The following is a 12,084-nucleotide window of genomic DNA, read 5'->3' on the forward strand; positions in this document are numbered from 1 at the left end:
GCACAATGACTGGCTTCGGGCTGCTGTCTTTCCTGGGTGAATCCCTTATTACGCGTTGATAGGTCAACGTTCTTAACTGATGTGCACAACCTTTCCCCAAGAGTAAGAGTAAGCCCTGCACGCAAAAAAAAAACAGCAGGATTATGCCTCGGCCACGCGGACCGCTGCTCATTTGCTCTAAAAGTCTGTTCACACCAGGAAACATTGTTCAGGAACAAGCGTTATAAATTGCTTACAGTTTCCAAAGATTTTGCAAGCTGTTTCGAAGCTATTTTCCAAAATGTTTTCAAACTGTTTCCAGACTCTCTCCAAGATATTTGTTACCCCTTTCCAAAGTGTCTCCAAAATGTTTGCAAACTGTTTCTAAATTGATTATATAATGTTACGAAAATGCTCGCAGATTCTTTCGAAACTCTTTTAAAAAATGTTCCCAAAACGTTTTCAAAATGTTTGCCAACTGTTTCCAAACTTTCTTTCTAAACTATGTTTCCTGGTGTGGACAGGCATTGTCGCGCCTCTGTTTTCTCAGGAACCCTTCCTGTAGTGGCGGCGACAGAGATGAAGCCATCAACATGTGAGTTAGTGTGTGTGTGTGTGTGTGTGTGTGTGTGTGTGTGTGTGTGTGTGTGTGTGTGTGTGTGTGTGTGTGTGTGTGTGTGTGTGTGTGTGTGTGTGTGTGTGTGTGTGTGTGTGTGTGTGTGTGTGTGTGTGTGTGTGTGTGTGTGTGTCTGTGTTTAATTCGATATTCGCCACTGCACAGTATCCCATACTGTGGACAAAAGCTAAGTTCAACACTATTTTCAAGAAAGGAGATCGGAAAGACGCGAAAAATTACAGAGGTATCAGCGTGATCAACAGTGTGTCAAAATTATTCGACATGGTGCTGTGTTCTAGGTTGGGAATGTGGTTCACTCCGCACCGGGAGCAAGCAGGGGGTCAGAAAGGTTGCGGCTGTACCGAACACATAGTAACTTTACGGATTTTAACCGATGTAGCTAGGAGGAAGAAGAAAAAGCTATTCGTTACCTTTATAAATTTTAGTAAAGCTTATGATCTAGTACCAAGGCATATACTGATGCTTATATTGAAATATCTAGGCTGCGGTTTGGTCATGTTGAGTATCATTAGTGCTATGTATAGCGTAACCAAGAGTGTCATTGGTAGTGCAGTGTTTGCAGCCACAATTGGAGTACGTCAAGGTTCTCCCACATCTAGTATATTATTTTTAGTATACGTTAATGATCTGATTAAATTGATTAAAGATAACTGCAGAGATGATGGTTTCTTAAAGTGGCTGTACGTTCTTATTATGATGGATGATACCGCCTACTGTCAACGTCACGAGATAGAATGATAAATAAATTATGTCTTATGAAACAATTTTGTAATGAGTACGGCCCGAGTCATGAGTCTAACCCCAAGTTCCTTGTGATTCATGGTACCCCACAGGATAACGAGGCAGTACACACGGATGATGGGTTAGTGATGGAACGGTGCACACAATATATATATATATATATATATATATATATATATATATATATATATATATATATATATATATATATATATATATATATATATATATATATATATATATATATATATATATACCTGGGGTCCACATTCACTGCCGACGGATTGGTCTCGTCGTCAGTCAGACCTCACGCTGATGCAAAAATGGCCCATGTATTGAAATTTATTTAATTTTTAAGGAAAAATAATGACATTCCATTTCATATTAAAAAACGTGTATTCGACGCTTGCTTGATGTCATCAATTTTATACGGGTGTGAATCCTGGCTGAATGCAGACCTCAGGCCAGTACGAAAACTATATAATTGGTCGTTGAAAAATGTACTTGATGTAAGAATAAACACATGCAACGATGTTTGCTATGTCGAGGCGGGTTATCCATCCTTGCAATCATTAGTTAAGAGTAAACAGAGAAACTTTTTTTCGAAAATGTGGCTGGAAAGGCAGAGAATGGAGGATGACCCGCTAATTTTAGTAATCAAAATTTCCATGGAGAACCGGCACCAGACACGATCATACATTGCAGAACTGTTACATATTTCAACCAGTGTTATAGATGAAAGAGTTAGGGAAATGAAAGAGAATATTTCTAACTCAGCCTCATCAAAACGCGTTATGTACAAACAAACCCCACTTTATCTGTTCTCTCCGTGTATAAGAGCAAGAACCACATAAATGAATATTAACAAGTGGCGTTTACGCGGTTTCGCATATCAGCACACTCCCTTGCAGTAGAGATGGGCAGATGGAACAGGAGAGGATGAGGAAGGTTGCCATTGGAGGAAAGGTTGTGTGTCTGTGGAGAAACACAGACAGAGGCACACGTTGTGGAACAGTGCACCCTCACACAACATCTGAGAGACGCTCATGGTTTTTTTCTAATATTCCTAACTTGTTCTCCGATATGTATAATGATAATGAAAGATGCTTTATATTGTACAAGATCTTGGATGTTTACAAGACATAAGTGTTTGTCTACAATGTTCACTATCCCTTAATATACTGTATTATATAAGTTCAGAAAATCTTTTCAGTATGATATTATGTATTTGGGGTTTTAGTCGTGGATTCGTATAGCTTTTAATTTTTATTCTGAGGGTTTGTTGAGGTTTATATATTAATCACATAGTTTAAGGTTTTATAGAATTTAGTTTTTAGATAGAGATTATATACTACCCGTTTTATTGTTTTATTGTTTTGAGTATTGGCTTTATTGTTGCTTTGGCAGATATTTTAGTTTTGTCTTGGAAATTTTGGTTTTGTCTTTGTGTTTACGTCGCAATTTTAAAATCATGTCACCTTGCTGGAATTTTAACTGTCACTGAATATGCATATTTGCTAGATTTTCAAACTGGACGGTGTATTTTTACTGGACCATATATTTTTCTTATTTGTATCTATATCTGTGTTGTCGTGGTCAATAAAATAGCTGAACTGAACTGAACTGTGTGTGTGTGTGTGTGTGTGTGTGTGTGTGTGTGTGTGTGTGTGTGTGTGTGTGTGTGTGTGTGTGTGTGTGTGTGTCTGTATGTGTGCCGGGTTGTGCCGTGCTCTGCTGTGCTGTGCTGTGCTGTGCTGTGCTGTGCTGTGCTGTGCTGTGTGTATGTGTGTGTGTGTGTGTGTGTGTGTGTGTGTGTGTGTGTGTGTGTGTGTGTGTGTATGTGTGTGTGTGTGTGTGTGTGTGTGTGTGTGTGTATGTGTGTGTGTGTGAGTGTGTGTGTGGACGGATGTGTGCGCGCGTGCGTTCAGGGCCACACTAATGACGCCGTCGTGCTCCACTTCAGATGTGGAGTGCCAGGGCCCCGTCATACAGATAGGAAGCTGCTGTGTGCATCCTGCACTAAGCACGTGAAACGATATGCGAAAGTTCTGTGAGGCCCTTTGTGGTGACCTGGTCAATCTTTCTTATCTACAATTGTACGGTGGAGTCTTTCTGTACATTTAAATGATTCCACTACGTCACTAACCTGAGGTGCAGCTGTTCTCTCCTTAAGTTGTGCAGAAAAATAGTTCATGTCTTGATCACTGTGAGTAAAAAAAGGTTTATGACATAAAAACTGTACATAAAAAAAAAAAAATAAAATATATATATATATATATATATATATATATATATATATATATATATATATATATATATATATATATATATATATATATATATATATATATATATATATATATATATATATATATATATATATATATATATATATATATATGGCAAGATAACAATTTCCAACGCTAGCACTTCATTCATTCCCAGATTTACCTACGAAGAGTTTCTGTATTGGTGCCTCTAAGGGCATCTGGGTATGGACGGATGGGTCGGCCGTCATTCTGGGCACCCCTTTCTTGGCCAACTATGGAGCTGACAACAACCAAATACCTTCAGGAGTAACACTAGAAGACTGCGCCTTGCTTGATGGATTATTGCATTACTATTTCAGTGATTATGACTGTCCAAAACTAGTTAGTTCTATATGCAAGAAGAAACGAAAGAGTTGTATGGTCTTACAGTGACAATGAAATAAAAAAATTCTTTTATATAGTTGAATCACGTGCAAATTCATCAATTGTTCTTATTATTGTTTTTAAGACTTTTGTAAGAGATTTCATGTACTGAAATAAAAACACAAAATTTTCTATTATATATCAATAACTCCAGAATAAATTTTAGCAATGAGGTGTGAGAAACAAACAGGAGAGGCAGTAGACATCTTCAGAAACAGTAATTATTTCCAGGGGGTCTTATACGCAGTGGCATAGGTGGATGCTGTGAATTAGCTTCTGACCAAGCTGAGGTCCATGAACATTTCCCTCTGTATCTTACAACTCAAGAAGATAGTCACAGCCTGCCCTCTAAAGGCAACTCCCTTCTCACTCTACAATGAATACACCTCACACACCTACTCAAAATGGAAACAGAAGTGTCATCAAAACATCCAGCTTCTGAGTCCTTAGCTGGGGAGGGGACCAGAAATGTCCCCAGGTCGGACCGTTATTCTGGTATTAACTAAAAATGCTTTCTACATTAACTTCTGCAACAATCGCGAATTTTGGTCTAATTTTCAATCTGTGGAACATCACCTCTCCTCTACTAAAGCTTATCTTCTTTTCCTCACCAAAACGCAGGAGTCTGAGTCTACTGACAGTAATCTCTTCTCTGTTCCCTCCTACTTTCTCTATCCTCCTTTCCAATTCAAAGCTGCTGCGTCTATGTGCGGAACGACCTAACTTGCTCTCGTTCCCACGCTCTTCAGGTTTCTGAATTTTCTACCATCTGGCTTTAACTTCAGTATCATTCTAATTTCACGTGTTTTATACCTCTCACTTATTTCCTCTATTAAAGAGAAAAAAATGACATCATTCTATAATAATTATACACAATCTAACTTCAAATACTAATTTTGTGTGGAATAAAAAAGCTTCCTTGTACTGAATTAAGGATGTCATTGTGTTAAGCAAAGCTCAACGAGCATGCCTCTTATATCCATATAAAATATGTACCTGAGTCAAGGAGAAATCACTTTTAATTTTATGCATTTCATCAACTTTATAATGTCTTTAATCCAAGGTACTACAAATTAAATCATAACAAAATCATGAGAAAAACTGTTTGCACATTAAACATTATTACACTGATAAGATTCGGACAGTTCTGTACCTTATATCCCTTCGAACATCGTGCAGTATATTGACTGTGATCTAAATATTCTTCATATGTAACTAAAATTTAAAGTTTCTCATGGTACTTCTCACAAATCGGACTTATATCTGGTGACGAACAGCCATAATCATTGAAATAATAATGCATGTTTATATCAAGCATAGCACAGTTTTGATTCTCTCCTCCAGCAGGCATTTGAACGTTGTCCTTATAGTTGGCTCAGTAAGGAGTGCCCATCCTGACGGGTGTCCCATCTGTCCACATCCAGATGCCCTCCGTCGCCTCGTCCGTGGCACCGATCCACAAATGAACGTTTGGCAAATCTGCGATAAAGTAAAATAAAAGCGCTGGATTTTGTTTTCAAGACATAAATCCTCTTTTTCTTTATTTCGAGTTTCCAGGTCATGGACCTTTCTTAATACATTTCAAACAAAATAAGAGAGGTTACACAAACTGCTAATAAACCCATCACATCGCTGAAACTTACGTAAACTTTTAATGTACAAAATGAGGTCACCGTAGAATTGCAGATCAGAAAGATTGACCAGGTCACCCCCAAGGTCCTGACAGAGCTTTCGCATATTGTGCCACGAGCCAGTGGTGGCGACTTCAATATGCAAGCAGCGACCTGCAACCTCCGTGAAGGGGCTGTGGCACTCGGTATCTGAGGCACCACCACCATTATTAGTGCATCGTTAGTGCTCCATTACCTACCCTTCCTTCACTAGGAAATGATTTGATGACTTGGTACTAAATAATTCAGGAATCACTAACGCACACACCCACCCACCCACCCACCCACACACACACACACACACACACACACACACATATTTACTTGATGAGTTGACGTCCGTCGCCACCACCATGGCCAGGGTTCCTGAGGGAAAAGAGGTGCGTTACAGCAAAAGAGCCGCTGTCCGCATGGCCGAAGCAAAACCCGGCTGTTGTTTGCATGCAGGGCCCATCCTGACTCTTACTCTTACTCTTGGGAAAAATTGTGAACATTTATCAAGAAAGTTGACTTTCGACCAACACCTAAGATGGGACTCACCCAGGAAAGACAGCAGCCCGAAGTCAGTCATTGTGCTGATTTTCTTTTGTCCCATGTGTCAGTACTGGTGTGTGGTGCTTGTTTGGAGCTACTTATGTTGCTGCCGCGTTAGTGGGGATGGTGGTGGTGGTTCGTGAAGGAAGGACACAGGAGTGACATTGCCCGCAACCACCAACACCATCTTATACCTTCACACCTTGATCTCTCATCTTCGAAAACTGTTCCTGTATCAGTTTTATCACCTTAGTGTGTCTCACACAAAACTATTTCTCATGGTGCGCGGGAATAAGCTCATGTTTCATTTGTGAAAGATACTGTTTCCAAACAAACAGATACGTGTGTGTGTGTGTGTGTGTGTGTGTGTGTGTGTGTGTGTGTGTGTGTGTGTGTGTGTGTGTGTGTGTGTGTGTGTGTGTGTGTGTGTGTGTGTGTGTGTGTGTGCGTGCGTGCGTGCGTGCGTGCGTGCGTGCGTGTGTGTGTGTGTGTGTGTGTGTGTGTGTGTGTGTGTGTGTGTGTGTGTGTGTGTGTGTGTGTGTGTGTGTGTGTGTGTGTGTGTGTGTGTGTGTGTGTGTGCGTGTTCTCAATATTCAATTACGTACTATTACCAAAAGTTATCACGTTATTCCCCAGTGAAGGCATGAACAGCAGGAGACCATCTCTGATGTCTTGTTATTGTACTTTACGAGTACTACAGAGGTGGTCTGCCAGTCCCTTCATGTAGGTGGCAGGCCGCTACTTGCATCATCACAGCATCTTGGCACATTGGCAAGAAATGCGGCAGTTTTGTCAAGCACTTGGGGGCGACCTGATCAATCTCACAAATATAGTATTCTACAGAGACCTCATGCTGTACTTCAGAGCCTTGAGTAAGCTTGATTTGATAACGCCGTGAATCGTTAGTGTGACTTCTCATCCATTCTGCTTCGCGTGCATCAAACAAGTTCCGTGAAATGGTAGCAGTACAACATCAAATATCATTTATGACAAGACAACAATTTCCAGTGTTACTGTTTGACTTTCAGGTTTGACACACTTTTACTTTTGGATCGGTGCCACAGATGAAGCAAAGGAAGAACAGATCCCCCGTCACCCTGGGCACTCCTTACTGGGCTAACTTCGGAGAAAATCATTAAATGCGTATTGAAGGAACTTCAACGAACTGCGCCATGCTTGATGCAAACATGCATTATTATTTAAGTTCCTTTTACTGTTCAAAAAAACAAAGACATGCATCCAAAATACGAGTGGTAGCAAGAGAGTGAAACAGTCGTCGTAATAACCGAGTCAAGCAATTATTTTGTCAGTAATCGTGAACACAATAAGAGCATATTATGTGTGTGCTTACAATGAAAAACTTCACGAAACAGACACGAAATATTTTTCTTTCCACAGGTTGCTCTCTATGTCTAAACTCACCGGAATCCACAGCTCTCTCTCTCTCTCTCTCTCTCTCTCTCTCTCTCTCTCTCTCTCTCTCTCTCTCTCTCTCTGCAGGTTCGCCACTCTTGAGCGTCATCCATCAGGCATCCCTCCCCTGGGTACTTCGGGACTTACAGCAGGGGCAGCGGAAGGCAGGGCTGGGAAAGGCGACACGGGAGGGGAAGGCTGGGCAAGCGATACAGGGGAGGAGTGAAGGGAGACAGTAACTGGGACGCGGACGAGGCCACTCAATTGATGTTTGGTCTCTGTCGCTTCTGACGGATGAATGGAGAAGGAGGAGGAGAAGGAGGAATACAAAGGAATACAAAGGAAAGCCAAACAGCAACAGACCTTTTGGTCCTTGCAAGGCTATTTGGTAACTACTTCTAACTAGCTACAGGGAAGAGAGACAGGACAGCATAGCAAAAGGCTCCTCCCCACCCACCACTCCCTCCAGCTTGCGCTGGCATGGAAATAGTTGGGAAAAGTACCATGCAGTATGGAAAAACTGGCATGGAAATTTTCATAGGAAAGGATGAAAGGAAGTTCTACTATTCACCCTACGGTGAACTCTATACGCCTACCTGAAAGTTAATACAAGTTATATTAAAACTGGTGAATAAGAGTTTATTAGTGAATTTAGTAATTATTCGGACAAGAAGAGAACTTGTTGGGGATTTGCTTTTAAATATTTGTCTATTTTATTTTTGAATGATTCAATACTATTGCTGTTCACAATTTCTGCAGGAAGTTTATTCCATATATTTACTATACGATTAAAGAAAAAATGTTTTGCCTCGTGGGATTTAAAACGTTTGGGTATAATCTTGAATCCATTATTTCTTGTTAGGTTAGAATGATCAATGTTAGAATATTTATGTGCATCAATGTTACTATATCCTTTGAGAATTTTGAACACTTCAATTAGGTCTCCTCTTATCCTGCGCTTTGTTAAACTAAATAGGTTTAGTTCTTCCAGTCGTTCCTCATACGGCTTATTGCGCAATCTTGGAATCATCTTTGTGACTCTGCGCTGTATCTTTTCTAGTTTTTCAATGTCTTTTTTGTAGTATGGTGACCAGAACTGTACACAGTATTCTAGATGAGGGCGCACCAGTGAGTTATATAAGGCAAGTATAACCTTTTCTGATTTAAATTCAAAGGTTCTTCCAATGAACCCTACTAATTTATTTGCCGTCTTTACTGTTTCTGTGCAGTAAGGAGGAGGAGGAGGAGGAGGAGGAGGAGGAGGAGGAGGAGGAGGAGGAGGAGGAGGAGGAGGAGGAGGAGGAGGAGGATGTGGTGGTGGTGGTGGTGGTGGTGGTGGTGGTGATGTGTGTGTGTGTGTGTGTGTGTGTGTGTGTGTGTGTGTGTGTGTGTGTGTGTGTGTGTGTATACCTGTCATAACAAAAGTAGCAAACAAAGTAGGATATGATTGTCAAATTCTGGTAACTTTGGGATAATTCAATTACTTCAGTTTCTACTTTCCCCTCCCACGCCACACGAGGAATGGCTCTCTCTCTCTCTCTCTCTCTCTCTCTCTCTCTCTCTCTCTCTCTCTCTCTCTCTCTCTCTCTCTCTCTCTCATCGTCATCCTTGTTGCCATCTGCCAGATCACATCCTAACAAATTAATCTCCATTACTTACCTGAAAAGCTTCACATTAGAAAGGCTAACTACAGTTATATAAGATAATATGTATGGAATTATATATACATATACCTCCACATTGTAACTATTAGTTGTTAATAAATGTTCAAATGTTCTCTCTCTCTCTCTCTCTCTCTCTCTCTCTCTCTCTCTCTCTCTCTCTCTCTCTCTCTCTCTCTCTCTCTCTCTCTCTCTCTCTCTCACTCTGGCATAAGGTACCCTCGCTCAGGTCCTGCCATGTTGCAAGCGGACGAGTGGTGTCTTGTTGAGGAAATATGGCGGGTTATATGGCTCTCTTGGGATGTGTATACCAATGCATATAAATTTGCACACACCATCTCTGGTGGTCCCTTCGGCGCTATCACAGTACGCGACCTTAAATGATGATAATGATGATGATGATGATGATAATGATAATGATGATGATAGCAGAGATAACAATAAACAGGCTCTTCATTTAATTTCTCTCTCATTCCGGGAAGCAGCGACGACACCATCACCCCAGTCAGGAAAGGAGACGCAGCTGTTGTGTTTCTTTGTGAGTACATCAACCCCTTCCCTTCCCCCTCCCGCCTCTTCCATCCACGAGGCTCGGACACGCCCTCGCTGACAACACACTGTCCTTAAAATTACTTCTCCAGAGCTGAACACATGCAAGGAAACATGGTTAGCAGCAGCAGCTCAACCACCACCACCACCACCACCACCAAGAGGAGAAATACAAAGGAATACAAAGGAAAGCCAAACAACAACAGACCTTCTGGTCCTTGCAAGGCTGTTTGGTAACTACTTCTAACTAACTATAGGGAAGAGAGACAGGACAGCATAGCAAAAGGGTCCTCCCCACCCACCACTCCCTCCAGCATGCGCTGGCATGGAAATAGTTGGAAAAAGTACCATGCAGTATGGAAAAACTGACATGGAATTTTCATAAGAAAGGATGAAAGGAAGTTCTACTATTCACCCTACGGTGAACTCTATATGCCTATCTGAAAATGAACACAATTTTAAATAAAACTGGTCTCTGTAAAATAAAAGAGTTTATTAGTGAATTTATTAATTATTCGGACAATAAGAGAGCTTGTTGGGGATTTGCTTTTAAATATTTGTCTATTTTATTTTTGAATGATTCAATAGAATTGCTGTTTACGATTTCTGCAGGAACTTTATTCCATATATTTACTGTGCGATTAAAGAAAAAAATGTCTGGGCTCGAGGGATTTAAAACGTTTGGGTATAATCTTGAATCCATTATTTCTTGTTAGGTTAGAATAATCAATGATAAAATATTTATTTGCATCAATGTTACTATATCCTTTAAAAATTTTGAACACTTCAATTAGGTCTCCTCTTATCCTGCGCTTTGTTAAACTAAATAGGTTTAGTTCTTCCAGTCGTTCCTCATACGGCCTATTACGCAATCTTGGAATCATCTTTGTGACTCTGCGCTGTATCTTTTCTAGTTTTTTAATGTCTTTTTTGTAATATGGTGACCAGAACTGTACACAGTATTCTAGATGAGGGCGCACCAGTGAGTTAATAAGGCAAGTATAACCTTTTCTGATTTAAATTCAAAGATTCTTCTAATGAACTCTACTAATTTATTTGCCGTCTTTACCGTTTCTGTGCAGTGTTGACTCGGCTTTAGGTCGTTTGACACAACGACAGCAAGATCTTTTTCTTTATCGGCGCTTGACAGTGGCATGTTATTCATTACATATCTCGCATGAACATAGTTGCTTCCGATATGTAGAATTTTACGCTTTTCTATATTGTATCTCATCTGCCATTTTTTCTGCCCAGCTTGTTAGTTCATTGAGATCACACTGCATTTCCTGCCATTGTGACACTGACATTACTTTGTTATTTTGGGGTCGTCTGCAAATTTACTTATTTTGCAATTTATCGCTTCATCAATGTCATTGATGTATATTATAAAAAGTACTGGTCCTAATACTGAGCCTTGAGGAACGCCGCTATTTACCTTATGCCACTCTGACTCTTTTCCAGTTATCACAACACGCTGTTTTCTGTCAGAGAGCCAGTCTCCCAGTCATTCCAGGGTGTTTCCGGCAATGCCGTGAGCTTTTACTTTATTGATGAGTCTCTTATTGGAAACAGTGTCGAAAGCTTTCTGGAAATCAAGGTAGATAATACCAACAGCTTTTGTCTCGTCATACGAGTTTAATACTTCATAAAAGAAGTCTGGTAAGTTCGTTAAGCGGGAGCGCTTGGTTCTGAAACCGTGTTGCGAATCCCGTATGATTTTATTTTCTTCTAAATATTTAACAATTTTATCTCTGAGGAAGAAGGAGGAAGAAGAAGAAGAAGAAGAAGAAGAAGAAGAGGAGGAGGAGGAGGAGGAGGAGGAGGAGGAGGAGGAGGAGGAGGAGGAGGAGGAGGAGGAGGAGGAGGAGGAGGAGGAGAAAGAAGAAGAAGAGGAGGAGGAGGAGGAGAAAGAAGAGGAGGAGGAGGAGGAGGAGGAGGAGGAGGAGGAGGAGGAGGAAGAGGAGGAGGAGGAGGAGGAGGAGGAGGAGGAGGAGGAGGAGGAGGAGGAGTAATAGTAATAGTAGTAGTAGTAGTAGTAGTAGCAGTAGTGTGTGTGTGTGTGTGTGTGTGTGTGTGTGTGTGTGTGTGTGTGTGTGTGTGTGTGTGTGTGTGTGTGTGTGTGTGGTGTGTGCGTGCGTGCGCGCGCGCTTTGAGGAGCATCTTTCTGGCTGTCTTACTACCTATGAGTTAACAAGTGCAGAGGATTA

General features: G+C 40.8%; 1 protein-coding gene across 1 annotated transcript; it reads right to left on the minus strand.

Moving 5' to 3' along the window:
• Positions 1-5,072: 5,072 nt before the first annotated feature.
• LOC135102017 (galactose-specific lectin nattectin-like) lies at positions 5,073-7,724 on the minus strand. The gene is made up of 4 exons (XM_064006636.1): positions 6,261-7,724; positions 6,045-6,086; positions 5,694-5,870; positions 5,073-5,529 (listed from the first exon to the last, which is right to left on the minus strand). The coding sequence occupies exons 1-4, from the start codon at positions 6,313-6,315 to the stop codon at positions 5,426-5,428; spliced, it is 378 nt and encodes a 125-aa protein (XP_063862706.1). The 5' UTR covers positions 6,316-7,724; the 3' UTR covers positions 5,073-5,425.
• Positions 7,725-12,084: the final 4,360 nt, after the last annotated feature.

Source organism: Scylla paramamosain, chromosome 7 (genome assembly GCF_035594125.1).
Source record: "Scylla paramamosain isolate STU-SP2022 chromosome 7, ASM3559412v1, whole genome shotgun sequence".
Taxonomy (NCBI): Eukaryota; Metazoa; Arthropoda; class Malacostraca; order Decapoda; family Portunidae; genus Scylla; species Scylla paramamosain.